This window comes from Ctenopharyngodon idella, chromosome 1, assembly GCF_019924925.1.
Source record: "Ctenopharyngodon idella isolate HZGC_01 chromosome 1, HZGC01, whole genome shotgun sequence".
NCBI classification, from domain to species: Eukaryota; Metazoa; Chordata; class Actinopteri; order Cypriniformes; family Xenocyprididae; genus Ctenopharyngodon; species Ctenopharyngodon idella.
The window spans coordinates 11954731-11981764 of NC_067220.1; the positions used below are offsets into that span (position 1 = coordinate 11954731).

The 27034-nt window shown below is 36.6% G+C and overlaps 1 protein-coding gene across 1 annotated transcript in view; it reads right to left on the reverse strand.

Annotated features, from left to right (window-relative positions):
• Positions 1-22672, reverse strand: part of grin2ab (glutamate receptor, ionotropic, N-methyl D-aspartate 2A, b) — a 103932-nt gene extending 81260 nt beyond the window's left edge. The window contains exons 1-3 of the mRNA XM_051905464.1: positions 21730-22672; positions 20981-21164; positions 15705-16100 (exon numbers count right to left, since the gene is read on the reverse strand). Of these exons, the coding sequence (XP_051761424.1) occupies positions 15705-16085 (381 nt within the window). The 5' untranslated portion in view covers positions 16086-16100; positions 20981-21164; positions 21730-22672. The remainder of the gene's footprint in view (positions 1-15704; positions 16101-20980; positions 21165-21729) is intronic.
• Positions 22673-27034: the final 4362 nt, after the last annotated feature.

Consider the following 27034-nt stretch of genomic DNA (forward strand, 5'->3'; position numbering starts at 1 on the left):
GGACTTCCGATTCGGTGCACATGTGTACGAATACAGCACTGTAGCCTAACCACCAATAATAGAAATAAGCTCTGCGTTTTGTTACTTTCGATAAGAATTCTGATAAAAAATTTGGTCCATTTTATCAGGAAATTCAAACAGGCGGAAAGACGTCAATAAAATATCTTGTAAACAATATGTCACTGAGCATTTACCTCAGAAAAGCCATTCAGTGTCCACAGCTTATTAGTTCGCATTTTAGTTTGAGAAATGAACTCTTTTCGTCCTAATATATGCACTGTATTATCCTATATATTCATTATATTTTACTTAACCTGTTAGTGATGTCTTGATTATTTAATGTTTAAATAAATCTGTCATGAAAATGACAGCCACTGTGTATAAATGTTTATATTCCAACAACAAATTGAGGCAAAACATCATTTTATAATTAGATTTAGAAGTTAATGCAAACACTGCCTTCAGTGCAGCTTACATGTTTGCATACAATTAGTTATTTGAGTGTTGATTATTATATCTAAAAATAAATAGCAATTGAATTTAGGCTAATAGTTTGGGCTCTGTTGTTAACCTTTAATATTATAGTAATGTTCAAGTAACTACTGTTTAATAAAAAAAAAGAAAAAAAAAGAAAAGAAATTTTATGTTGAGTTTTCTTCCCCCTGCTGTACCGAACCCATACTGAACCGTGACTTCAAAACCAAGGTACGTACCGAACCGTCAGTTTTGTGTGCCATTACACCCCATGTCATACTATTTCACAATATTAAAGTGTCACAATATTGCTGTATTTTTGATCAAAATAAATGCAGCCTTGGTGAGTCAAGAGAGACAACTTTCAAAAATGTTAAAAAAAATCTCACTGACCCCAAACTTTTATACAGTAGTGAATGTTAAATTGTGTAAACCTTAAAATGGAACTCAAGTGTGGAATCACCTAAAGAGGTGTGACTCTCAGACTGGTCTATAAATGTAAAGGCAAACTGAAGCGGATCAAATGCTGTCTGTATGTATGCTGTCAATCCCATTCTCTAGCTTGCAATAGCCTCGAGTAAACCTGTAACCAAGGTGACAGTACACGAAAGTAAGCAATGAGACCTTTTATGGCATCTTTAAGAATAATTTGTATTCTAAACAGTTTGGCATTTCAGGCAACTCCCGCTGTTTTCTTTCTTTCAGATGTGTGTAAAATTCTGTGTTCTTTTTTTGTGCAGTTCATCTTTTTTTCTACACTATATTCCCACCACGTAACAGTTTTATCTCACTCTCAAACACAATACCCCATTCTCTGCCATTTTTCATAACCAGAGAGATGCTGACAGCCCTAACGTCAGTGATTGACAGCAAAGAATAAACCACAAAGTGCATGCTAATGTCATATGCATGTCAATGACTAGCTTACTGTGGTTCGTACGGCATTTTATCAACTGAACTTTCTCACGAATGTTGTTGTGACTATGAAAATTTAAGTTAGTCACTTTGGTGACTATGCTGCTGTGTGAATATAGACATGCTACCCTCTCACTGTTCAATGACAGATATGTTATCTGTATGTATGGCGTACAGTATACCTTCTGCAAATGTAGTATGTTTTCTTTATCCTTCTTGAAGGACTCTAGTACATAATGCAGCTGGACTGAGAATGTCATCTGACCTTCTTCGTAAATTCATAAGAACATTTTACCTTTTGAAGCTAGTTGGTAAAATGTCCACTTGTCAATAAAAACCAGGTTTCTGCCTGGGGCATTGTGGGAGGACTACATCTTTCTCTCGCTTCCTCTCTCTTTTTCCCTTGTACTCCTAAAGGTATTTAGAGGACACTCCAATACAAAAAATAAATAAATAAATCCTGTAGCTAGAGAGTATCTTAACTAAATCTGTTTATTCAAGTTACATAAGACTAATTCTACATGGTTTAATTAAAAAAAATAAAAAAAATTGATAAATGAATGCAATTACCCCCGACCATAAATAAATTTTGTTCAATTATATGCAAATAAAATAAATACTAATGACTTTTAAAGCCACTTTTTGTCATGTCTATTCAATGCTTTCGTCTGCCACATTAATGTAACGTCTTTGAATTTCCCTCTTTTGGAGGTTTTTCTCAGCAAATATTGATATGCACAATAAAATTTATTAAATGGTTATTGCCCCATGTCATTAATTTGATTCAAATCTTTAAATCAATTAACAATGCACTCAATTTATCCATAACATCTACTACCTGTAGAGCAACAACTGTGCAATTAACATGTGGACAAACATGTTGCTTGTGTATGTATTTATGTATGTATCCCTTGATGTGCTACAGATCAGGCACATGATGCACCAATACTGATTACATAATCATCATTTAAAACTTGTTGACAGTAGCACACCGCAGCACACACTGTTGGTTAATTAATAGTGGAAAAACACTCCTGTTGAACATGCACTGAGCAAACACTTGATAAGAAGATGAGGCAAAGGAAGATAATGACGCTTCATAAACGTAATAAGCACGAAATGTTCTATTTCTGTAATATATCTCTGGCAGACACGCAGACACATGCACACACAGAATGAGGATGGGGATGAGGCACAAGGTCAGCCAAACTGCAGCCTGCCCGGAGCAGACAGGGCTCAAGTGCCTTGCTCAAGGGCACAATGGAGGAAGGTTGTACGGTGCAGGGTCTTTCAGATACACTCTTCACAATAAAGGTTGTTCAATGATTCTTAGATTAACTGAATAACCCACTTATCAAGAATCATTTTTCACTTTATAGGGGGTTCTTGAGGCTATAAGGTTATTTATTATCGGTTTTTGATCCAATGAAAACATTTATTGCTCAGAGGTTCCTCTTTCATATCTTGAGAGACTTAATGGAGTTCTTAGATCTTCTGTACTCAGGGTATTTCCTGCATCGAAAATGAAAAATAAAAACAATTATTTGATCATTTTATGTGACAATACCTGCCGTTCTGCAGTATTTGATAGCCGCCTGCTTTAAAATGCTCCCGTGAGTGTTTGTGTAAGCGCTCTGTGAAGATCGTCAAAGGTTTCTTTTTACAATGTGTTTTTGCACCATTGAGCTTTGTAGCCAATCTCAGACATATCTGTTGAGCAAGTGAATGCAATGGCCAATCAGATGTGTTTGAGAACAGAATCCACTCAACACCACACAAAACAGCAGGGTTTTTATTCAGCATGAGTTCTGCATGCTCGTGAATCCTTCCATTATAACCAACAAAGTATGAACGCAATGTCAATAAGAAATTCATTGCACAGCATAGACAACTTCATGATTATAACAGGAGTTTTCGCAAGAGTGCACCTTTGTGTGCCTTAAGTAAATGACAGCTTCGGTGATTTTATTGGCAGCGATCTTTGCTCGCTTTCTGTATATAATATATATATTACATGCTGCTAATTACACATTGCAATGTTTCTGGATTGACAACTGTATTTGAATGTGTGATTGAATCTGATTGACAGGGATAACCATAGCAATGGACGGAACAAAACAATCTGATACTGTATGTCTAATAATCTGTGCAATAAGTCTTGGAATGTAAGTGCAAACTAATAGACCTGCTACTTTTTCTATGTAATGTGTTACTTTGTTTTTCAATTTATTAGCCTACTAACTTTTCAAATGTCACTTCAGATTTTTAAATATAAAATAGCTCTAAGCACTTCGTTTAATGATCTGTTCTTACAGTGATTATTTTTTATTTCATGAATAAATAGGATACGTTAGTATTACAAACTGTTTCTTTGCATTTATTGTCAGTACTGGGCTCGCAGTTCACATGGGTAGGGTACTTTTTACTGTTTGTGTGTATGACCGTGTTCATTCACCATCACGAAGACCATTTTGACCTAGGAATAATCCTGTTAGTGTCTCAGATGTTTCTCCAAAGACATTACTTAGGGAATATACAAACACAAACAGACCAAAATGAGTCAATAGCCACATTTCCACTGTCAGGCCAAAAGCGAGCGTGCTAGTGCGTGCCAGGGCCAGTCGCATTTCCACTGTCACGTTCCTCAGGGCCAACGGCCAAGGGTTTTTGGCCCGCGGAATTCCTTGGTCCAAAGCAGGCCAACTGGGGCTTGAGAAGTGGTCATGAAAAAAGTTTATCTAAGTCAGGAGAGGGTCATGTTTTCATATTAGGCTACAACCTCAATATTTAAGACATTTAAAACAATTTTTCAACTTAAAATTCACTTTCAGACACAAGCGAGTATTTGGATTCTGATGGGGATTCTGATCACTGTATGAGGCAGAAATATATTTATATGTGATGCTAAAGGCTACTTATGCTAACAATTGCGATAATAAATATTATGGAAAATCCCAGAGACAGCTCATAGAACGTAGACAAATCATATTTTATTATAATCATGGATTTATTTGGTTTCATGTTTAATCTGTCTCTTCCCTATGCCTTTGTTTACACCAGACTAATGCATCCGCATATGTCATAAATTACATAAACTCAAATAACTCCTGTTTTCTGTCCATGAGCTCCCTCTGTTGATCTGGCTGAAAGGGTAATAGTATAGTAAGATGGTAGAGATCACTCAAACCTCCTCAGATCGCATAATTTTGTGAAAAATTAATAGAAATTATCATTCTTCTAAAGAAATGTGATGTAAGCATATGGTATTTTATCAATATTTTTTCTAAATGTGTAAGCTTTTGGACTTAAAAGTCATACTGGAGTTGTTTTGTGCATTCCTATGATTATAAATAAATGGAAGCAGGCGCAACTGAAGTTTGTAAGTATGTATGTGTTTGTAAGTAAGTATGTGTTCTCTTTTTATGTGAGCTAATGATAAATACCAGTTTGATTCAGAATTGACGTGCACTCTGAGGCTCTGAGATCTCATCTAAAACTCTAGATGTGGCACATGTGAGATTACTGGGGTCTTTTTCTCAGAAAGGAAAATCTAAGAATCAGATTGAAGCAAACTTTACCTGCTTAACATTTAATCTCAAAGATGTCTAGGAGTAACAATTGAGATATTAAAGAGGTCTCATTTGTGATATTTCTTTCCTATGGATAAACTGTACATGAATTTAACAGGAACCTTTTATTTTAAGAGTATAGAATCTCACCACTTTCTCAACCTGATTAAAAAAAGAGGATTGGAGAATGTACTGACATACAGTTTGGTAACAGAAAAGTGAGAAATGCAATCCTGCCTGAACAGACAGAGTATGGAAGTGAATCATAAGGGGTGATCAGTCCCACACACAGCTACTGTGGCCCAGCGCTTTGAACAGCTACACATTTCTGCATCTAATCCTACGCCAGGCAGTCTTTGATCATGCGATGACTGCTAGACCATTATGACCAAACATGGACATTCTCTAAAGTTACGGCTGTTCTATGAAATAGCACCTGAAACAAATAAAGGCACAGTCTCTGGATATGTATTTATGTAATTTCAATGACAAATACCAAGCATTAAGGAACATTAAGCCATGCCCTGGTGCATGCTGACACATCAAGTGTGAGTTTGAAACCAACTTGTGAATTGTACCAATACTGTTGTAGTGTTGATTATGATTTTTGCCATAATCGAGCAGCCCTACTGTGCACAACCAAAACAGTGCTACTATATGATACCTAATTTAGTTTTTACCTATCTATCTGTCTATCTATCTATCTATCTATCTGTTTTTAAAAGAAGTCTCTTATGCTCACCAAGGAAGCATTTATTTGTTCAAAAATACAGCAAAAACAGTAATATTATGAAATATTATTTTTACAAAACAACTTCATACAAAACAGTTCAACAGTTCAGAAATCATTCTAATATGTGGATTCAGTGCTGATTCGGTGCTCAATAAACATTTCTTATTATTATGTTTGAAAACAGCTGTGCTGCTTAACATTTTTGTGGAAACCTTGATAGATTTATTTGAAATAGAAATCTTTTGTGACATTAAAAAGGTCTTTACTGTTACTTTTTATCAATTTAATGCATCCTTGATGAGTAAAACTATTCATTTCTTTAAGAAAAAAAATCTTACTGACCCCAAACTTTTGAACAGTACTATATATAGCAGTGACTTAATATTTTCTAAGGCTACTCAAGCTGATGCATATAAAAGATCATATTCAACATATTAGCATAATCTCCCAAACTTTAATTGTCTGTCTCTATAATTCAGTCTTTCACACTCACACACACAAAAAAAGCCTCTGGCCTAAGACAAATCTGAAAAACAGTAGGAATTATGAGGTTAACGTTTCACTCTAAATGAATTAGCCTGTGTGTCTACTTCACTATACAATATTCATAAAGTTAGTGTCACACAAAATGCAGAAGGCTGCGGAACAGGGAATCTAAACTTAGCCCTTAAAAGCTGCTTTCAAAGGTTTTTCGAGTTGCTTCGCCTGTTCTTCTCCCAAACAGACTGTCATTTCCTGTGAAGGCAGCACTAAGAGGGAAAATGACCTCATTCGGTCCTGAATACAGCCACCAATCTCCATGTTAGCCGATTGTCCTTTACAACCCGCGGGAAAGAAGCGGCGAGAGGAATAGGAAGGAAGAAAATAAGTGAGGATGAGAGAGACATGTTGGTGGTCTGCCAGGGAGAGGGATCCTTTGTGTAGACCCTCTCTTCTGATAAACCCTGAAGGAAGAAAGATAGAGAAAGAAAATAAAAGAGAACAAGAAAGAAAGAGAGATGGGGGAAAGAAATGTTCACATATAGTGGGATTGCAGAGATTAAAAGAAGAGGAGACAGACTGAAACTTGACAAAGGTCAGAAAGCTTTATCTTCTAAGAAAAGACCTGTAAAGCTATGTCTGATTCTATAGTTCAAAGCGCCACATACAGTATGGGAGCTTTCCTGTCACCCGACTTAAAGTGACACCAATTGGGCTAGGGATATGTTATCCAGTCTCCTATTGACACTAAACGACTAAATTTATATCTAATTTCATATCTTTGTACGAAAAGTACATCTATAACAGCATCTATGAACTGCTGGGAGTCACCTTTGGTGCAGCCCATAATAACAAGGTGGCCATCAAGGCGGCACTGTTGGGAGAGAGCAGGATTTATCAGAGTATTGAGCGATGGCGGATCGTTTGTCCACTGTGTACCATTCTGGAGTCTTTTAAAGCATCTTAAATTACATTCCAGCTTATATCCGCCATTGTAACTATATTGTGGTGTCTGCTTGAAGCGCAGCGATACATCACACAAAATAACGAAGGACAAGTTTATTTTGGCTTTTACAGGACTTTCACTTAAGCTGTAGTGATCCCTCCTTGGGGGCATTTGGGAACACAGGAGCACAGGTAAAGTGTAAACAAGAGCTGGATCAGCGTTTTAAAATGGCACAGAATGCTGTTCTAAGCTAAATAAAGACTAACAGACGACTAACAGACATTTTATTTCAGTGATAGATACACTACCACACAAAAGTTTGGGGTCAGTAAGATTTTTTTATAGCAGCGGCTATTTGTACTAAGTGCAAATAGCTATAGATGCTATTTACACTACATGCGAATAGTGATAGATGCTATTTGCACTTAGTGCTATTTGCACATAGCAATTAGATGCTATTTACACTAAGCGCAAATAGCTGTAGATGTTATTTATACTAAGTGACAATAGCAGCATTTTCTTAGCGATATGCTATTTACACTAGGTGAAAATACTGATAGATTCTATTTACACCATGTAAAAGTATGTTCTTTACAATAAGAGTAAATAGTAATTAGATGCTATCTATACTTTATAGTGACAGAAACTATCTGCACCTCAAAATTGTACATTAACAGGATGCAATAATATCATGGAGTATAAATGATTATATTTATTAAAATTATTAAATAGATGCTGCCTTATTGGGAGAATAAAAACCTTTCCTACACCTTCCCCTAACCCTTCCCAATAAATACTTTAAATATTATTAAACACTTGTTAGGCAGGTTATTTCCACTTTTAGAACATTATTTTAATTTTTATTCAAAATAAATGCCTTTCTGATGTTTTATGTGATGGGAAAATAGAGAAGAGTGAGTTTGGCAAAAGGTGGATTTGAACCTGTGTTGATTGTTTTAAAAAAGCCAGATCTGTGAGCCTTACTCGCTACTGCTGTGCCACTGAAGACGTTGAATTTGGTGTGTCCTTTTTAAAACTTGAGTGGCCCAACCAGATATTGGTGGGTGGAGCTAGTGTAAATAGCCTTTGCCAACAAGGGATGCTATTTGCACTTAGTGTAAATAGACACTCCGTTTTTTTTTATTGAAACTTGATACATTTAATTCAGCAAGGATGCGTTATATTGATCAAAACAGTGACAGAAAATACATTACTACAAAAACCTATTTCATATACTGTAAATGCTGCTTCTTTAGCATTTTATTCATCAAAGAATCCTGAAAAAATACATCATGGTTTTCACAAAAATATTAAAGGGTTAGTTCACCCAAAAATTAAAATTCTGTCATTAATTACTCACCCTTATGTTGTTCCAAACCCGTAAGACCTTCGTTCATCTTCGGAACACAAATTAAGATATTTTTGATGAAATCCGAGAGATATATTCTCGTCCATAAACAGCGACTTAACCGACACTTTCAAGGTCCAGAAAGGTACTAAAGACATTGTTAAAAAAGTCGACGTGACTGCAGTGGTTCAACCTTAATTTTATGAAGCGACGAGAACACTTTTTGTGTGTAATAACAAAACAAAAATAACAACTTTATTCAACATTATCTTATTTTCTGTGTCATTCTCATACGTTGTTTACGTTCAGCGCTTCCAGGTTCTACATCAGAACGTCGACTCATTATTGGCCGGCTCCTGCACCAGCATCACACGCATGTGTCATGCTGCTCACGTGATCAGCTTTGGCCTATACTGAGCCGGCATTCGGACGTAAACACGGAAGCCTTCACTGTGCTTACTGCGGCAATTATGTAAGGATAACGACAGGGAAGAGAAGAGATTGTTATTTTTTTGTGTTTCGTGTTTCGTTTTTGCGCACACAAAGTATTCTCGTCGCTTCATAACATTAAGGTTGAACCACTGCAGTGACGTGGACTATTTTAACGATGTCTTTAGTACCTTTCTGGACCTTGAAAGTGTCGGTTAAATTGCTGTCTATGGATGAGTCATATACCTCTCGGATTTCATCAAAAATATCTTAATTTGTGTTCTGAAGGTGAACGAAGGTCTCACGGTGTGGAACAACATAAGGGTGAATAATTAGTTAATTTTTGGGTGCAGCTAAACTGCATAGTTTGGGCCTTGTTAATTTTTGAATGAAAATTTTGTTCCATGTTAGAAAGTTCCTGTATATTTACATTAAATGCTGAAGCGAAATTGACACTGTAACTGAAATATACTGGATTGAATCAAATCAACGGAATCAGAATCAAATCAAATTGAATTGGAATGTGGGAATCAAAATCGAACAGTCCTACTAGTCATTGAATGGGAATGGATATTTATAGCTGCGCAAGGGCTTTCCCTGATTTCACCTTTGAGTTTGTAAAGAACTGAGCCAGTGCAGAGAGTTTTATTGTAGCTGACATCATCAAACTAATGTCACGGTGACATCAGCAAAGTGTCTTATAAGCTTGTTGGAGATGAGTTGGCTTTCACCCTTCAAGTGGGTTTTCTGTGCGTTACTGTGTTTTTTTTATAGGCACTTATTTGGCACAGCGGATGACATCATATGATCTAATGTGCCAGTGCAACCTCAGTCTATTGTTAAATGAATAACAAGAAAATTTGAGGCTGTGTGGGAGATGGATAAGTGAAAAAGAAAAGGACTCTGTGTGTGCACGTCCGCCTGTAAGTGTATGTTACATATTTAATTTATGTCAGCCCCTCTATTTTTTTCTCTTCTCCCATAATGCACCTCTCTAATACAGATGGGATAAAAGCAGCTTCAATGGGGCAGAAAACAGCTTTAGTGTTTAACTCTTCAGCCCTGGCTCTCTTTCTTTCTTTTCCTCCTGTTTTCTTTCTCCCTCTGAGCCACCTCATATAGACCCTAAACGCATATGCCCAGACCTCATTCCAGAAACTGAACATGCGAACCACATAAAGCAGCTCATAGAATATTCAGTCCTGCCCCCTCAGAGTGTGTTAGTGCTCCCTGCCCTTTCTTTCCCACGTAGAAGGCAGAAACATGGTTAAAAAGATGCGTCCCCGCACCTTCATTTTTAATAACATGAGAAGGAAAACCTGGGTTTACAGCAGAGCGAAGCGTCCTCCAGGACCTTCACATACACACTCTCAAAACACATTTACACACCCCCATGAGTGCACCACAAAAATACATGCAGTTGAACTTGATCAAAGCATGGCCAAGAGACAGAGGTACAAGAGATAAAGGATGTATACTATAGAGAGATAAAGGCCATTCTGAAACATTTTAAAGGGATAGTTCACCCCAAAATTTTAATTCCGCCATTATTCAAGTCATTCCAAACTTAAAATGTCATTTTTGTCCATGGATCACAAACGAACACGTTTTGAATAATCTTAAAGAGGTTCTGTACCAAAAAAAAAAAAAAAAAGGCTTTTGGATTTTATTTTTACTTGTTTTTTTAAGGCAAGTGGTTACGCAAAATTAATTTATCTTCATTTTAAACATTTATTTTTAGTTTAACTTACAGTGATCAATGTTTTTTAGTTATTAGTTCAAATATAATGAGTAGATTCCAATATATTCAAGTCTGTAATTTTGTTGAAATGGAAAATACCTGTTAGTATTTGACATTCTGTTATGTTATACAATTAAAAGACTGTCTTGCAACTAACACATCAGCACAAGTAGAAAGATACTTGTAACTGCTCAGTGCTCTGGCATTAGCAAAGCTATTGCTCATTGGATGTAACTTCACAGTCTTCACAGTCTTTGTGTAAGCAGCCATCCACAACCTAATTATAAGCTCTACTCTTCAGCACAATGGTAACAATAAAACTTCAATATTACAGAAACTCTTTTTTAAATGTCAAACATAACTGAACATTTAAAGGGGACCTATTATGCAAAATTCACTTTGGCATGGTGATTGGCTATAAATATGTGTGTTGGCAGTGTGTGTGTACACAACCACCCTATAATGATAAAAATCCAACCACTCCTTTTTTTTTAATCCCCATAAATCATAAGCAGTGTCTCAGAACAAGCCGTTTCCAGATCCCTGGCAATGCGACGTCACATTAGCCACAGGCCCCGCCCACGAATGTTGACAGACACTGCCGTTTTAACATAGAACCGCCCTGAGCGAGTTCACAGCGAGTTGTACAGTCTGCACTGACAAGAACGTCTATAATTTTAAATATATTTAAGTGGATTGAACACAATGAATTTAAGTTAGGACAAAATGTATAGCAATTGAGTTACTTAAGCTCATTTTAATCAGTTTAATTTGTAACATTTTTTTTTTTTTTTCAGTCTCCTTTTGGGTTTTATGGAGAAATAAAACAGCAGAACTGATATAATAGCTGCTGCAGTTGGAGATCAACTGATAATCGGTGTGACGTGTAAATAGTGCTTAATAATAGTTAATAATATACATAATTCACGTAAATGTATATGCATTATGTAACAAAATCTACTTCCACAATACTCCCCACAGTATATTAACATTATAATCTTTACCTTATTTTTGCCAATAAGTATCATTTGACAAGACAAACATTTTATGTAGAAACTCAGTCCTACGCTAATGCATGCAAGTTACAAGTTAGGATACCAATGTTAACGTGTTATACAGTACTTTGAGATCAATTAAATATATCTAACACAATTAAATTTAACACAGTTAACGCATTTACCTAAATTTGCACTGAAGCTGTTTCATTCTGTTCAGTCTGGTCAGAAAGACCAGAAACTTCACAAGCCGAATAACCAAAATTAAATCATTTCCAATAACCTCTGAAAAAGGCTTAATGTATTTGTTTACAAATACCATTTGGCTTGATATTTTGATACTGAATGCGAAGAAAATTCATACAAGCTTTTTTGTGCCAATGTACACTACCATTCAAAAGTAGTAATATCTTTTTTTTTTATTCAGCAAAGATGCATTAAACTCATGAAAATGTTACAAAAGATTTCTAATTCAAATAAATGCTGTTCTTTTCTATTCATTAAAGAATCCTGAAAACATTTCTGCGAATATGTTAAGCAGTTTCTACAAAATATTAAGCCGCACAAATGTTTTCAACATTGATAATATTATAAGAAATGTTTCTTGAGCCCCATATCAGCATATTAGAATGATTTTAGAAGGATCATGTGACACTGAAGACACTAAAGGCTGAAACTTCAGCTTTGCCACCACAAAATGTATATAAATATAAAACAGTTATTTTAAATTGTAATAATATTCCATAATATTACTGATTTTACTGTATTTTTGATCATATAAATGCAGCTTTGGTTAGAGTAAGATACTTCTTTCAGAAACAATAATAATAAAAAATCTTATTAACTCCAAACTTTTGAATGGCAGTGTATATATTGGTGTTTTACTAAATTCCTGATTAATATACCTTATAAATGTAAAAAGGATCTGATAGTAATTGTGATAATGCAATATCTGATGGTAATTGTGTCTTTCTATTTCTGTTTATTTCAGACTTGGAAATGCATTGTGCTTGACATGTTATTGCACAGCCAATACAGCAATGGCTGTATCAGCCTGAGTATCAAAAGGAACTCTGGGAGATGATTTAAAGAAGGGATGAGAAGCGTTATGGGAAACAGCAAGCAGGGGGCCTCTTAATGTCTGAGTTTCATTCACATCAGCCCCAGCATTTTACTCCCTAAGCAGCCCTTCCCTCCTGAAGAGTCTCTTCAATTATTACCCTCCAAGCTCAACAGCAGCACCGGGGCCTAATGTGTCAAAGCGAAGTTGGAGGATGTCGCTCTGAGGAAATTAGATATTAAAAAAAATCGGAACCTTATGAATTCTAAACACCTTTCAATATATACTTGCCATCACAAACAACTCGTCATACATACAATGAGAGGATACGGTTTCTGGGGTGTCCTGGGTCAAAAATGGCCTTCAGTGGTGGCGGATGAACACGGTCATCCACACACACAGTAAAAAGTGCCGTACCCATGTGAACGGTGAGCCCAGTACTGACAATATATCCAAAATAATATGCAAAGAAACAACTCATCTCATCCTATTTGTGAATTAAAAAATAATCACTGTCAGGAAGGATCATAAAACAAATGTGCTTTGAACAATTTTATATTTAAAAATAATGTAAATTTAAATGTAAAAAAGTCACTGAATGACTGATTTAAAAAGTGAACAACAAAGTTATTACACATATTACATAGAAAAAGTGGCAGGTCTATTATTTTGCACTCCAAGACTTAATGCACAGATCATTTGACATATAGAATCAGATTTTGTTCTGTCCATTGCTATGGTTATCCCTGTCAGTCGGATTCAGTCGCACATTTAAATATGGTTGTCAATTCAGAAACTTTGCAATGTGTAGTTAGCAGCATGAAAATATATATATATTATATACAGAAAGAAAACAAAGATCACCATTATAATGACCATTTAGATGCCATTATAATCACTGAAGCTGTCTATTACAACTCGAGGTACACAAAGTTGCGCTCTTGTGAAAACTCCCGTTATAATCAATGAAGCTGTACAATGAACCTCTTATTGACATTTATACTTTGTTGGTTATAATGTAAGGATTCGTAAATGTGCAAAACTTGTGTTTTGAGTGGATTATGACTAACTTAAACACATCTGATTGGCCATTGTGTTCACGCACTCAACAGATATGTCTGTGATTGGCTACAAAGCTCAACGCTGCAAAAACACAAAGCGCTTATCAGCGGGTATTGGTACTGCAGAACGGCAGTTATTGTCATATTCAGTGTTGGAGTTATGTAATCAGATTACTTTTTCAAGTAAGTAGTAAAGTAACTCATTACTTTTTCAATTTACAACAAAATATCTAAGTTACTTTTTCAAATAAGTAACACAAGTTACTTTTTCACATTTATTGACTGACAGCTCTCCTGTCCCCATGTTGAGAGAAAAAAAGTGCAGAGGTGTTGTGTGTGAACATGATGGTTATTGTAGTTCTAGACTAAATGTGAACATGCATTTACTCATTTCACTTGCATGAAAACATTCAGTATTCCTCAAAATGAATAAAAACAGTGAAATGCTATCTCAGAATTTTATCCAAACCTGTAATAATTAACTATATTAAATTACACAAATATATGTATTTAATCTCACTTTATTAACCAATGTCTTTGCTGCTGACCTTCAATTATCTAATTCAACCATACTAATAAGCAAAAATTACTTTAGATTATATTTAGAAATAAGAGTGTTGAAATTCCTTCTCTTGTATCCTATTCTTCTTTAATCCCAGAATGGTAGCACTGCTGAAAGGTTTGTTTATTTGAGCTGCGCCCTCTACTGTACAGGCGTAAATATGCATTTCCTTCAGCCTGAGAATTATTTATTTCACTTTTGGTGTGAAAGAGCCTTAACATTTGCCAAAAATAGAACTTTTTTTTTGTTGTTATTAAAAAACAAACAAGCAAGGCCAGCCCAGATGAGAAAAAGTAGCACAGAAGTAATGTAACATATTACTTTTCATAAAAAGTAACTAAGTAATGTAATTAGTTACTTTTTTAGGGAGTAATGCAATATTGTAATGCATTACATTTAAAAAAGTAACTTTCCCCAACACTGGTCATATTTAATGATGAAATAAATCTTTGGCAGGACAAAGATTCATCTTGGCCAAAATATTTGCAATGCAGGAAAAATAACAAAAAATGTGTTTAACAAAAAATAAAGCAGCTCTTAAAAGGTATCTATTAACTTACAAATCTAAATGCACATTGAATAACAATTAAAATATCCAAAACAATGTCGGGTTTAAGCGAAAAACTTTCCTAACCATTTCAGAATAGCACAATCCACTTACTTTGGGTATTTCATCACTGTTAAAAGAGACTGTGCGTTCATCTAAAATTATCAAATCATTATTTGGAGGGGTAGTTTGAAGTGAACTCAGCCAGATGATGCAACGGGATGACATGGCCTACTAGAAGAAGTTTCTACAGTTTATGTGGATGAACAATGTATAGTAATAGCCTAATAGTCAAATGTATCCATTTGATAATACATCAATAATTTTGATAATAAAAACATTAAAACATCCACAGCTAGATGTTTAACGTAGACATGACAGCATCAATGAATCAATGTGCAATCATAAACTTTTTCAACACTAAACTCTTTGTGGCAGATCTGTCACTAACCCAGGCGCAGGTTTCTGTCACACCCACACAACTGAAACCGATTTTGCTATAAACACAGCTCATTGCCAACTTTGCAGAAACAAATAGACAGACAGAGGGACAGTGACAGAAAGACTGGCAATCCGTCAGGCTATATCTGATGCAGATGGCATGACTGATAAAGAAAATCTGCCAGGTATCTGAATTGTGTCTCGTTTAATGCCACACAGCTAGACAGTCCAAAACATGGCATTGAATATTTGAAATCAAGCTTTCTGTTTAGGCCTTGGTGGAAAACACCTGATTGATGCCAGATATGATGAAACATTCTGCGGTAGGTTGCTGTAAATGCCTAAGCAAAATAAGATGACAAATAAAGCGCATACAGCCAGCCAGGGAGGAGTGCATGCTTACCTTTTCGGCCATGGTCATGGCAGAGCCGCCATGGATTCCCAGTATGGGCATGGAAGTCTGAGAGGAAACAAAGTCCAGCATTTGTGCCACGGCTTCCTGGTCAGTGCCGTCTCCATAGACCAGCCCGTGCAGTCTCTGTCGGGACATGAGTTCACACAGGTGTGTGAGCATGCTTCCTGGGTCCGTCTGGTTCACCTGGACACTGAGTACGGTCACATCCAGAGGTGCACCTATCCCACGAGCCGGACGCAGGGCTGATTCGGATACGGTGGGGGTCTGGCCCAGTATCACAGCAACACTCAGGGATGGAGGCTTCTCTGCAGCCTTCGACCAACCCAGCAAAGCCCATAAGACCATCAACCAGACTACAGCTCCCATCATTCCTGGCTTCAGCCCCTGTCAAGATGAGAAGTTTTAAAAGGATGCAAAACATGCTCAGATAACAGATCTAAAGGCTTACTAGATCTAAACTAGACCAAAATCAGATAACACACAGACATAAATTACATCCAGCCAATTACTTTGCATGCAATGATTCAGCGAGGGGGTCTGGAAATTAATGGAAAGTGAAAACGGAAGACAAACATTTAAAGGTTAAGATGGCATGGTACTCTGTTCAACTACTCAATCATTTTAAGTCAATACTTTTCAATTAGTCTAAACAGTTAAATGGAACAGTGGTTCACTTATTAGCAATTAACTCTGATGTACTGTCTTACAATATGTCAGCGTGGTTGCATTTAAATGGCCCGTCTAATTGATAGGACTCTTCAATAGTTTATTACGATTCTAGGCAGAATTTGATGCCTGAATGATTCCAGATGGCTAGTGTAGCTGTCACTTAAATTATAGTAATAATTGATGAAACCATGCACTAACTGGAGAGCATTATAACTTCATGAGTGAAGAACAGCTTACACATGGTTAAATTTAAGTGCGCTGATGTCAGTGGTTCAAAGATGGTTCAGTCTCAGGAGATTGAATGTAAAAGTCAACTTCAGAATAGAGGAATTCCGTACGACTTTCTTTTTTTCTGTGGAACACAAAAGAAGATGTATTCCTCTACCGCAGCTCTATTCCATACAAAATAATGGCAAGTCCATACATACTCAACGGTATTCTTTTTCATTTGCACTGAAATGGAAAACATTCAAAACATCTCCTTTTGTTTTACTCAAAAGAAAAGCAAACAGGTTTGGAACAACTAAAGGGTGAGTGACTGACTGATATTATTCCTTCAAGTTAAAAATATAGATTTTTTCATTTGGCCTCTTTTATCAAGGTAGAGAATACTCTGCTATAAAACAGGCTTTGATAGCAAGATTCATCAAATTCACTCTGAACTTTTCACTCTCAGAAATGTCACTGGATACACCTGCTTCATCCCTAGAGTTCTGTCATCACTCACATTTCATTCACTGAATACCACTGGGCCACAGCCACCAACCACAGATGAAAAAGTACTGCTGAGATGTTGAGAATTATCTTATAATAAAAATATCTGCACTAGTCAAATATTCTGTTTCTTATTTAAGTCTGGTTGAGGATTGGCAACACACTGACATAAACAGAACATATATATAGCATCATGAAACCGTGTCAGTTTGTCTCTTAATATACTGTATGTGCCAGGGTGTGTAATTTAAAATCAATACTCATCATGACACAAAAATCAATAAAATGAAATAAACCCCACAGTCTCCACAGCTTGAGTTTTGGGAGTTTGTTTGGGGTTCTCAGCAATGAACGATATGATAAGAATGTGCTGCCATCAGCTTCTGCAAATACTACCATTTTATATCACCAGTCCTCAACAAAGGACAAAGCTTAATGCAGAAGCTCATAAATGCACAGCTTAACAAAAAAGTCTTACCCTGGAATGTTACACTGAATATATTGCAAATGCCTATATATGGGTAGTTGAGAAATGATACGCATATAAACTTTTTCATCTTCAACACTTTCATATAAAATTTATATTTCTGTAAGACATAATATATTTATATAAAACAATACATATAACTTTATAAACTAAACTTTATTTTTACAATATTTAGTCACCTGCAATGTGACAAACTAATGTTTCAAAGGACATTCCATGTATTCATTTAATATGATGTAATAAGCCAGTGTGCATAATAATAAAAGGAAAATCATTGTGCAAAATGCTATTTAAAGTCATTTTAGATGGTCACACTACAGAGGACTGCTGTTGTACACACACACACACACACACACATATATACATACATACAGTTTCAAGAAAAAGTATGTGAACCACTTGCAGAATCTGTGAAAATGTGAATAATTTTAACAAAATAAGAGAAATAACAAAATCATACAAAATGCATGTTATTTTTTAAAAATGGCTCGGTTCAAAAGTTTGTGAACCATTGGTTCTTAATACTGTGCGTGGTTACCTGGATAATCTATGACTGTTTTTTTGTTTTGTGATGGTTGTTCATGAGTCCCTTGTTTGTTCCGAGCAGTTAAACTGAGCTCTGTTCTTCAGAAAAAATCCTCCAGGTCCTGCAGATTCTTCAGTTTTCAAGTATTTCTTGCATATTTGAACCCTTTCCAGCAGTGACTGAATGATTTTGAGATCCATCTTTTCAGACTGAGGACAATTGAGGGACTCAAACACAACTATTTAAAAAGGTTCAAACATTCACTGATGCTCCAGAAGGAAACACGATGCATTAAGAGCCAGGGGGTGAAAACTTTTTGAATTTGAAGATCAAGGTAAATTGTACTTAATTTGTCTTCCGGAAAACATGCAAGTATCTTCTGTTGCTTCCGAAGGGCAGGACTAAATGAAAAAAAATGATATTTAAACAAAATAAGAAAAATTTGGACATCTTCATCCTGTTCAAAAGTTTTCACCCCCTGACTCTTAATGCATCGTGTTTCCTTCTGGAGCATCAGTGAATGTTTGAACCTTTTTTAATAGCTGTGTTTGAGTCCCTCAATTGTTCTCAGTGTGAAAAGATGGATCTCAAAATCATACAGTCAATGCTGGAAAGGGTTCAAACATGCAAAAAATGCTTGAAAACTGAAGAATCTGCAGGACCTGAAGGATTTTTCTGAAGAACAGAGCTCAGTTTAACTGCTCAGAACAAACAAGCGACTCATGAACAACCATCACAAAACAAAAAACAGTCGTAGATCATCCAAGTAACCACACACAGTATTAAGAACCAATGGTTCACAAACTTTGGGGCCATTTTAATAAATTCAGCTTTTTTTTCTTCTTGTCGACTATATATAAATATCTTTTATGTAAAATATCTTACTCAGGACAGTACTAAATAAAAAAACATGCATTTTGTATGATCTCTCTTATTTTGTTAAAATTATTCACATTTTCACAGATTCTGCAAGTGGTTCACATACTTTTTCAATTGTATATATGTGTGTGTGTGTGTGTGTGTGTGTGTGAAAATCACAATTAATTGAGTATACTGATATTTATATATGTTAAATCACAACATCAATACATCAATGCAGGAATAGAAAAAAGTGGATGAGTTATCTGCTGATGTATTATATAATTCCTCCTACAATATCATTTTTAAATAAATGAAGCAAGACTTGTTTAACATTTGACAAACTAATAATTTACTGATGCATTTTCAAATGTTGCCAAACACTTATTGCAGATAGTAAGAGGGTTTATCTTCTGACAGCTAAAACATTTAGCTGTATTGTGAAGCATACAAATTAGTGCCAATCACATAATTGCTTAATTGCTTTTTTGATGGTTGCACTGGTAGTTTATGAAGGTCCAAAAGTGGTGCATGCCTCAATGGCTGCATTAGAGATTCCAGAGGCTGGCAATTGTGCTCTGTTGCCCCTGTAACTTTCTCATTTAGTATACTCGCTAACATCCATAATTGGCATGCTCGCAGAGCTACCCCAGCAAAGCATCCATGCCCTTAAGTCTAACTCGGAGTAGCACTTAGTGTTTGCAAATGTAGAGCATCAATCTGCATCTTGTTCACTCCTTCTGCATGTGCATCTGTCAGATTTGTTGGACATTTTACAAGTAAACGGTGTGTAATGTTTTCAGCCACATTAGACATCACCTTCAACCTAAGCTTGCAGGATTCAACTGAAGAGCAGCCAAGGTTCAAAAGAAAGACAGCTCGTTTCGCTCACATACAAAAACAAACCCATGGCTTTTTACGCATCAAAATTTAAGCAACGCTGCCAAAAACATCTTGCCAATAGGAGTGTTTGTACGAGTGAGGTTTGAGTATATGCCTGGAAGTACCAACCACAGTTTTGATGGTCTGTCACAGCCCATATTTCATAATTCAAAACCACAGCGTAAAGTGCGAAGTGCAGATCGGCTCCTCTGTTAGCAGAATATCACCGCTGAGATCACTTCGCTTCGCAGGCGAATGGGGAGGTTGTGGGTGGATTTCTGAGTTTGACTGTGTGGAAAGGTGGAGGGGTCAACAGTTATGAGTACTCTCAAAATAAGCACCTGCACTAGCTCCTCCTCCCCCATCTATCTCTTTCTCTGACCAACATATATGCTCATATATTCTTCTGTTTAAGGTCTACACATATTCTACCTAAGTATGTGAATGCAGACACTTCTAGCAATGCAAGCTTACGAAATGTGTGGAAAACTGCGGTATCGTTGACATTGTCTTGTTAGTTTTCTCTCTCAACTACTGTTACGGCAAAGCAACAGTTTAAAGAGAATCATGCCATGCAAGTCACAATGTTTATAGCAACTTTAATTTTTAATTGCACAAAATTTTGAAGGTAACTCCATTGCCCCCTTGAGTCCTGAAGCTTGTTACCAGCAAGAATGTTCAACAGGCATTGGCCAAGTGCTTCAAGTGCTACGCATACTTGCGTAAATTATTTTTCTAGCCTAAAGCGTAACAAAAGTTGGCCCAATATAGCAAACGTAAGAATGCATTGCTGTATATCTGGGTGCTCGGATAAGGTCATTTTATCAAGACATTAGTGCATAAGTGTCTCTATACATGCATGTGGGGGTAGGGAGTGGGCGGTTTTGAAATATATTTCAGCTCCTAAATTTGTATCCTCCATTGCAGTTAAGACTATTTCAGGCCTGGTCCTGTAAGCAAGAGGAAAACATCAAAAATGTGCTTGGACAACGTGACTGCACCCAAATCTGCAAGTCCCTCATTCCCCATTTAGACTGAACCCGCGAAACAACGGCGCCCCCTTTCGGATCTCCCTGTCCGCCGCTTCACACCTATTACTAACCGTTCAATATTTAAAACGGATCTTACCTTGCGTGTCACGAGGTGTCAGTGAAGAAGACTCGGCGTGGTTGAAATGTGCCATCTGTGAAACTGACCGATGTCTTGTGAATGTTATCCACGAAGATTTCCTCACAGAGAAGGCGCGTTTCTCGGCGCATTTTTTTCAGACCTTCGGCGAACCACCTTGACAGGAGCTTAAGTATTCAAGGTTCTGAAAGAAAGTCAACCAAAATCCTTACACTAGGTCAACAAAAATGACAGAACTCATTATTTAGTGTATTTCTATAACTTCTCGCTCGTGTTCAGAGAGAAAAGCCACACCAAAAGGCTTCGCGAGTGGGCTCGCGGGCAAACTGATCTGCGTGGAAGCGTAACGGTCCCCCGCACAGAACCAAGTAACCTCAGAGTCTGACTACAATACCACATAAGCGTGTTTTAAAGAATAGGCTACCTATCAGTGAGCTTCGAGAGCATAGTCAGTGATGTAAAGGTGTGTGAGAGACCTGGTGTGTTTAAATAACGGCCGGTGTGGTATTCCCCTCACGCGCGCGCGAGGTTTGTCTCTATGTAGGGCGCTCGCTCGCGCAGCAGGTGTTGCGCATCAAGGCGGTTGAAATAATTTTTCCCGTCACAAAAATAAGCCGACGATTTTGTCAACGTGAGGATCCAACGACTCCCATTTGAATGAGAGAGCGAACCCACATTTGGTAAGGATAATAATATGTGAATAATACGTTCTTTGATGTTTTATTTAAAGTAAAAAGAGAACAACTTACCTAATATCCTCGTTATACATTTCCAATATACCAGTCAGGAATTACACCGTGTCCTCACTCTTCATCGTATAACCTTGCTCTTTCTTTATAAACAAATCCGTCAAGTTCAGCGCTCTTAACGGCGTAATTCCACCAGTGTCCTTGTGTTTACCGTGTCCATTCCTTACAGAGGTTCACCAGAAAAAGGGAAGAAAAATGCGTTCAGTGATTCAGTCGACATAAAACGACCACATGGATTTTTCACCCTAATATTTGTGTTATTTATTTTTGAGTCTCGAGCGCGTTCCGCAGTGGAGCTTGTGGAACAGGTCCGCGTGCCTCCTCTGAAGGGGAATTCCGTCAATATCGCATCCTTTTGGAGAAAACAGCAACACGCCGTATTCAGACGTTAAAACGTCGATAACGGGGATTAGATCTATTTCGGATATAGATTCCGCTGCGACAGCATCGACTAAAGTCGAGACATCATGGCAAACTGTCGAGCGCGTGTACGCTCCTTAACATCTCAGCGCGGAATTGAGACTGTACTTGCCAATGCCTCCCACGCGCTCCGCGCCAAATTCAACTCAATTCTCTTCCCTTGCCATCTATAATTAAACATAAACATATACGTTTTACAGGGATGTATATACTGATTTTCTGTCTGTAAACACAGACGGACTAGTCTTATCTCTTATCTGAGGAAAATCATTTGGTTATGCTCGTTCATATTTCCACCCAACTTTACAGACCATTGCTCTCAGACGCACACTCCATGAATCAAGTAGATGTTAGGCGCTTGCTCGCTCGCTCTCTCTCCCTTCCTCTCTCTCTCCCCTATCACACACATGAATACAGTCATGATAATGAGCGCCATTAACAGTCCCTGCGCATGATGGGCGCGTCAAAACTGTGGAAAATTCTCAATCACTCGACGCCTCAGTAAACAAGTCATTTTCCCTCTCGATGTTGCAAAACCACTGTCGCCTCCACGTGTTAAAGAGAGCAAAACAGTTCAACGAACCGACTCCTGTTTGTCTCAATGAAAACGGTGATTTTGGGGCTTGCTCCGTTTGCGCCAAAATTGGTGGTTCGTTATGAGTCAGACGCTCCCAGCTGTGTAATTTCCCTGTAGGAAATCCACGGGAGCCGTTATGATCCCCAACTCATGCAATTAAATTAAATGATTTTATGCTAAGATCATTCACCCAGTCAAAGGAAAACTGCTTGACAGATCTATTTAAAGTCTTTTAAACTTCAGATTATGACAGGGTGGACAAGTAAGGTGAATTTAGGTTGATTGGGACACTTTTCCCAATTCATCTCAATGGCAAAAGTGTCCCAATCACCCTGAATTCACCTTATAGATATACAGAAGGCAAATGTCCCATCAGATTTTTGAGACAATTAGATTTTGTAAGCTGCACCATTATTGTGTTTTTCCTATCACGCAAGGTAAGATACGTTTTAAATTCCTATCTTAATTCTTGATTTAAGATTTGAAAAAGTTCTTTTTCCCAAGTAAAGTTTCCATGGTTACTAAACAAATTGAACTGGATTCTGAGGATGTTTCTACAGCCCCTGGTAATGTCTAACCCTACAAAACCTGTGCCAGCACCACAGAAAGTTCAGCAGATTTCCACAGAATTCATACAGTTCTACACATTTTGTCTGATTTCATTATTCCTTTAGCCGTTTATTGGTATAACACTCTTTTAGCACATTTTACCATACTGAAATTCATTTTGCAGCTTCTCCCTGAAAATAGCACAGAAAATAATGATTTAAAAAACATCACAGATTCCACCTGGGCCTAGTCATGTCTTATATCGCCTAGGGTACTGAGTGAGTCAGGACTGCCACTGGTACCTTCTGAAAAAACTAGTTACACAACATCCCTGTATAGATTTATTTAGAATAATGACACATTTCTATATTCCAAAAGAGGCAGCCAAATCTTATTTCAAATATTAAGGTCTGCAGTTTAACTGACTTTGCACTTTACACTATTCACAGCACAGACCACCCAGCCTACTATTTTATGAAAACTACGTTTGAATGTGATGTAACACTACAAAACCATTTAACGTACATATCATTTAACAAACACACAGGCATGCATGCACAAGTTATATGCCTCAGGAACATTTTTTGTTTTGCTGTTCATCCTTATAATGACACATTCCTGTTAAGTCAACCTTTATATACCAATTCATATTTAAAAATTATGACCCATTTTGACAACCTGCATTGATTACATTGATTTTGATGTAATGCTGAATATAAGCATGCAAACCTCTATAAAGTAGTTTTGATGCATCTAAACTTATACAAACATTCACATATCATAATGCATTGCTTCTTTTTGTTACCCCCAGCGTTTTTTGTCTTCCTCAGCCGACCAATCATGTTTCAGAATAGGCAGGAAAAGGACGTTTTACAGTCCACTGAACAAATTTCAAGATGATAAACTTTACCATTTGTAACAGCAGGTCCATTGTGATTATCCATGTCTGTGTATCTAAGTTTGGAAACCTATGCCCATTATCTGCTTGCTTGAGCAAATAATGCAAATTCATGGCTCAAAGGGAACTCTGATTTGCTTTGGCAAGAAAGATTTTCCTTTACTTTTTTTCCAGTTTATACATGATCTCATATAGAAAACATGGGTTCAGAGAAAATGTATATCTTGAATGCAAAGTAAATCGCTTTGGATAAAAGCATCTAACAAAGATATAAAAGTCTTTTCTGGAAAGTATGTCTGCTAGCTAACCATTCAATTAATTCTAATTAGAAAACACAGGTTTATGTTTATGTGTGGGCATGGAAGCAGTATTGAAGCTCCAGAGAATCTGTAACAATTATTAAGAAATCTTTTATATAGTCTGTGAATCACTCAAAGACAAGCGCTTATTTGTGTGTGTACTAATGCGGAGTTAAACTGGGTCAAATTAGGAGTTGTTTACTTATTAAATGAAAGCCCAGAACTGACTTGAAAGGAGTCGCAGGTAATTATCCAGAAAGCTCAAAAATGTAACAATTTTTACAACTGAAAACAGATAATAAATTTAAGACCTTTTCTTTTAAGGAGAGAGCTATACACAAATGACAGACACGAGCTCACATTGACTAATGAAGATTCTCCCATTTCCTTGGACTGTTTAGATTTACAAAACACATCATTACATTTCCCTCATCTCACATCTACAGACAAACATCTGCTTACAACAATAAATTTTAATCCCAACGCAGACAAAATAAACCAAGTTAGTGCACAATACAGTAAGGCTACAGCAACAGCATAAAAAAAATATGCACAACTTCATGAATTAACAAAGAAGAAATTATGAAATAAAGGAGTAAAGAAGAAATGGAAGAGAGGTTAGCACGAGTCTGTCATGAGCACAAAAAAGTGGGAAAATTCTGTCTCCATGGTAACCCAATTTTCAGTGTCACCACTTTTGTTACCAAACAGACCATGCTACATTACATAAAACACACACTCACACCCCCCTTCACACACGGACAAATGTGCGCACACACTCACTTTCACTCAATAGAACAGCAGAGCTTGCATGACAGTTTTAGCTTTGACTTTGATACTCCAGAACATAGCCATCTTATCTAATTAGACTTTTCTTTTATTAAAGGTAGTCCTAGAGCAAACTTTTAATTTTTAACACACCACTATCCCGCAAACATCTAGAGTGTTAGTGGGTGATAAAAAATGAAGACAGTGTTTACTCTATAATAATTATGCAATTATGAAAATTTCCATTTGCAATTAGAATAAATTAACCCTAATCTTAGTCCTAATGCATCCATTTACATCTATCTTTATACACAACATACGAAAACAAAATGCACAAACACGAGCCATGATGCACATGCATGCTTTCGCACATACTGTACAGTGAAAAACACATACTGCACATAAGCTTAAGGTAATGCGTTTATAATTTCTTTAAATTTATCTGTAGCCTTATTTTGAAGACAAATGTGAACGCATCTTCATCTAATTCATAGCAATAAATGAAAAATGCAGAAACAGCATTTTAAAGCCTTCCTCAAACTCAATAAACCAATCACTACAGCAAGCTTAATGTCTAAATTAATTTGCAATGCAATTTTGTATAACAATTTAATACATTATTTCCTACATTATACCCTTAATGCAGTCTGATACAGTATATAATGTGGAAATTATTTTGAATAATGAATGCAGTATTATTACAATGCAACATGGAGGCTGTCCAACAAACAAATAAGCAAGAAAACATTTTACTCAGAGGCCATCTCAGGCCAACACTGATACCAATTCAATAAGGAACACATATTGTGCATATAAGATGACAAAATTATAGAGGTTTTCAGAGCTTCTATGTATTCAATATTCAGCACATGGCCATACATGAATCTGAATTCTCATTCTGTTTTCAAAATAGTGAGCTTTGTGGTTTTGGCTATTGCAGATAAGTAGAAAAAAATGTCCAAATTTAAACTGAAAGCATATGTAAAGCAGAAGACATCTAGTTTTTCTATGGGTCAATAGCATATTTGACAACCTTATCAGGTTTCTGGCTTTGTCTGAATTTTGTTCCATATATAAAACATCATCTTTATGATAGGCGTGCTGTTCTGGCCAAAAAAAAATGTGACAGCTGGTCAACATACTTACAGGATAATTTCCTTTTTGATGGTGGTAATTTCAGTCAGATGATACATTTAATGAGATGAATGAGGAGAGAATTTGAAGGCTCTTCTGAATACCAATGAGCAAGGAGGTGTACACTGTTGCAAAAACTCAGAGCTGGAAATTGTTATGCTCATATTTCCAACACATAAAAACTCCATAACATCATACATACAAGAGAGTTAAGCAAGGGACAATACCACTGCTTACAAATCTAACCTCTTACCCTGTAGTGATTCAGAATACTATTTCAGTGATTTATTTGATCACTCAACATTGCTCCCAGAAGACCCAGCATGGCATTTCACATTATTATAAAATATTGATGTTTTCAATAAATGTTCATGGATTAGGACAGGTGTGTCCAATACTGCTCCTAGAGGGCCACTTCCCTGCAGAGTTTAGCACCAAAAGTAATTAAGCATACCTTAAATCAAGGTCTTCAGCATGACTAGAAAGCAAGTGTATTGAAGCAGGATGGAGCTAAACTTCGGGATGGGTTGCACACCTCTTAATCAGGGTGTTTTTTTTTTTGTTTGTTTTTTTTTTTTTTTTAATAAGTAGTGTAATGGCAATTTCATTTTGCTTCCCCGTACTTTGTTACATAGCAGATTGTCACAGTGTGAGAATCCC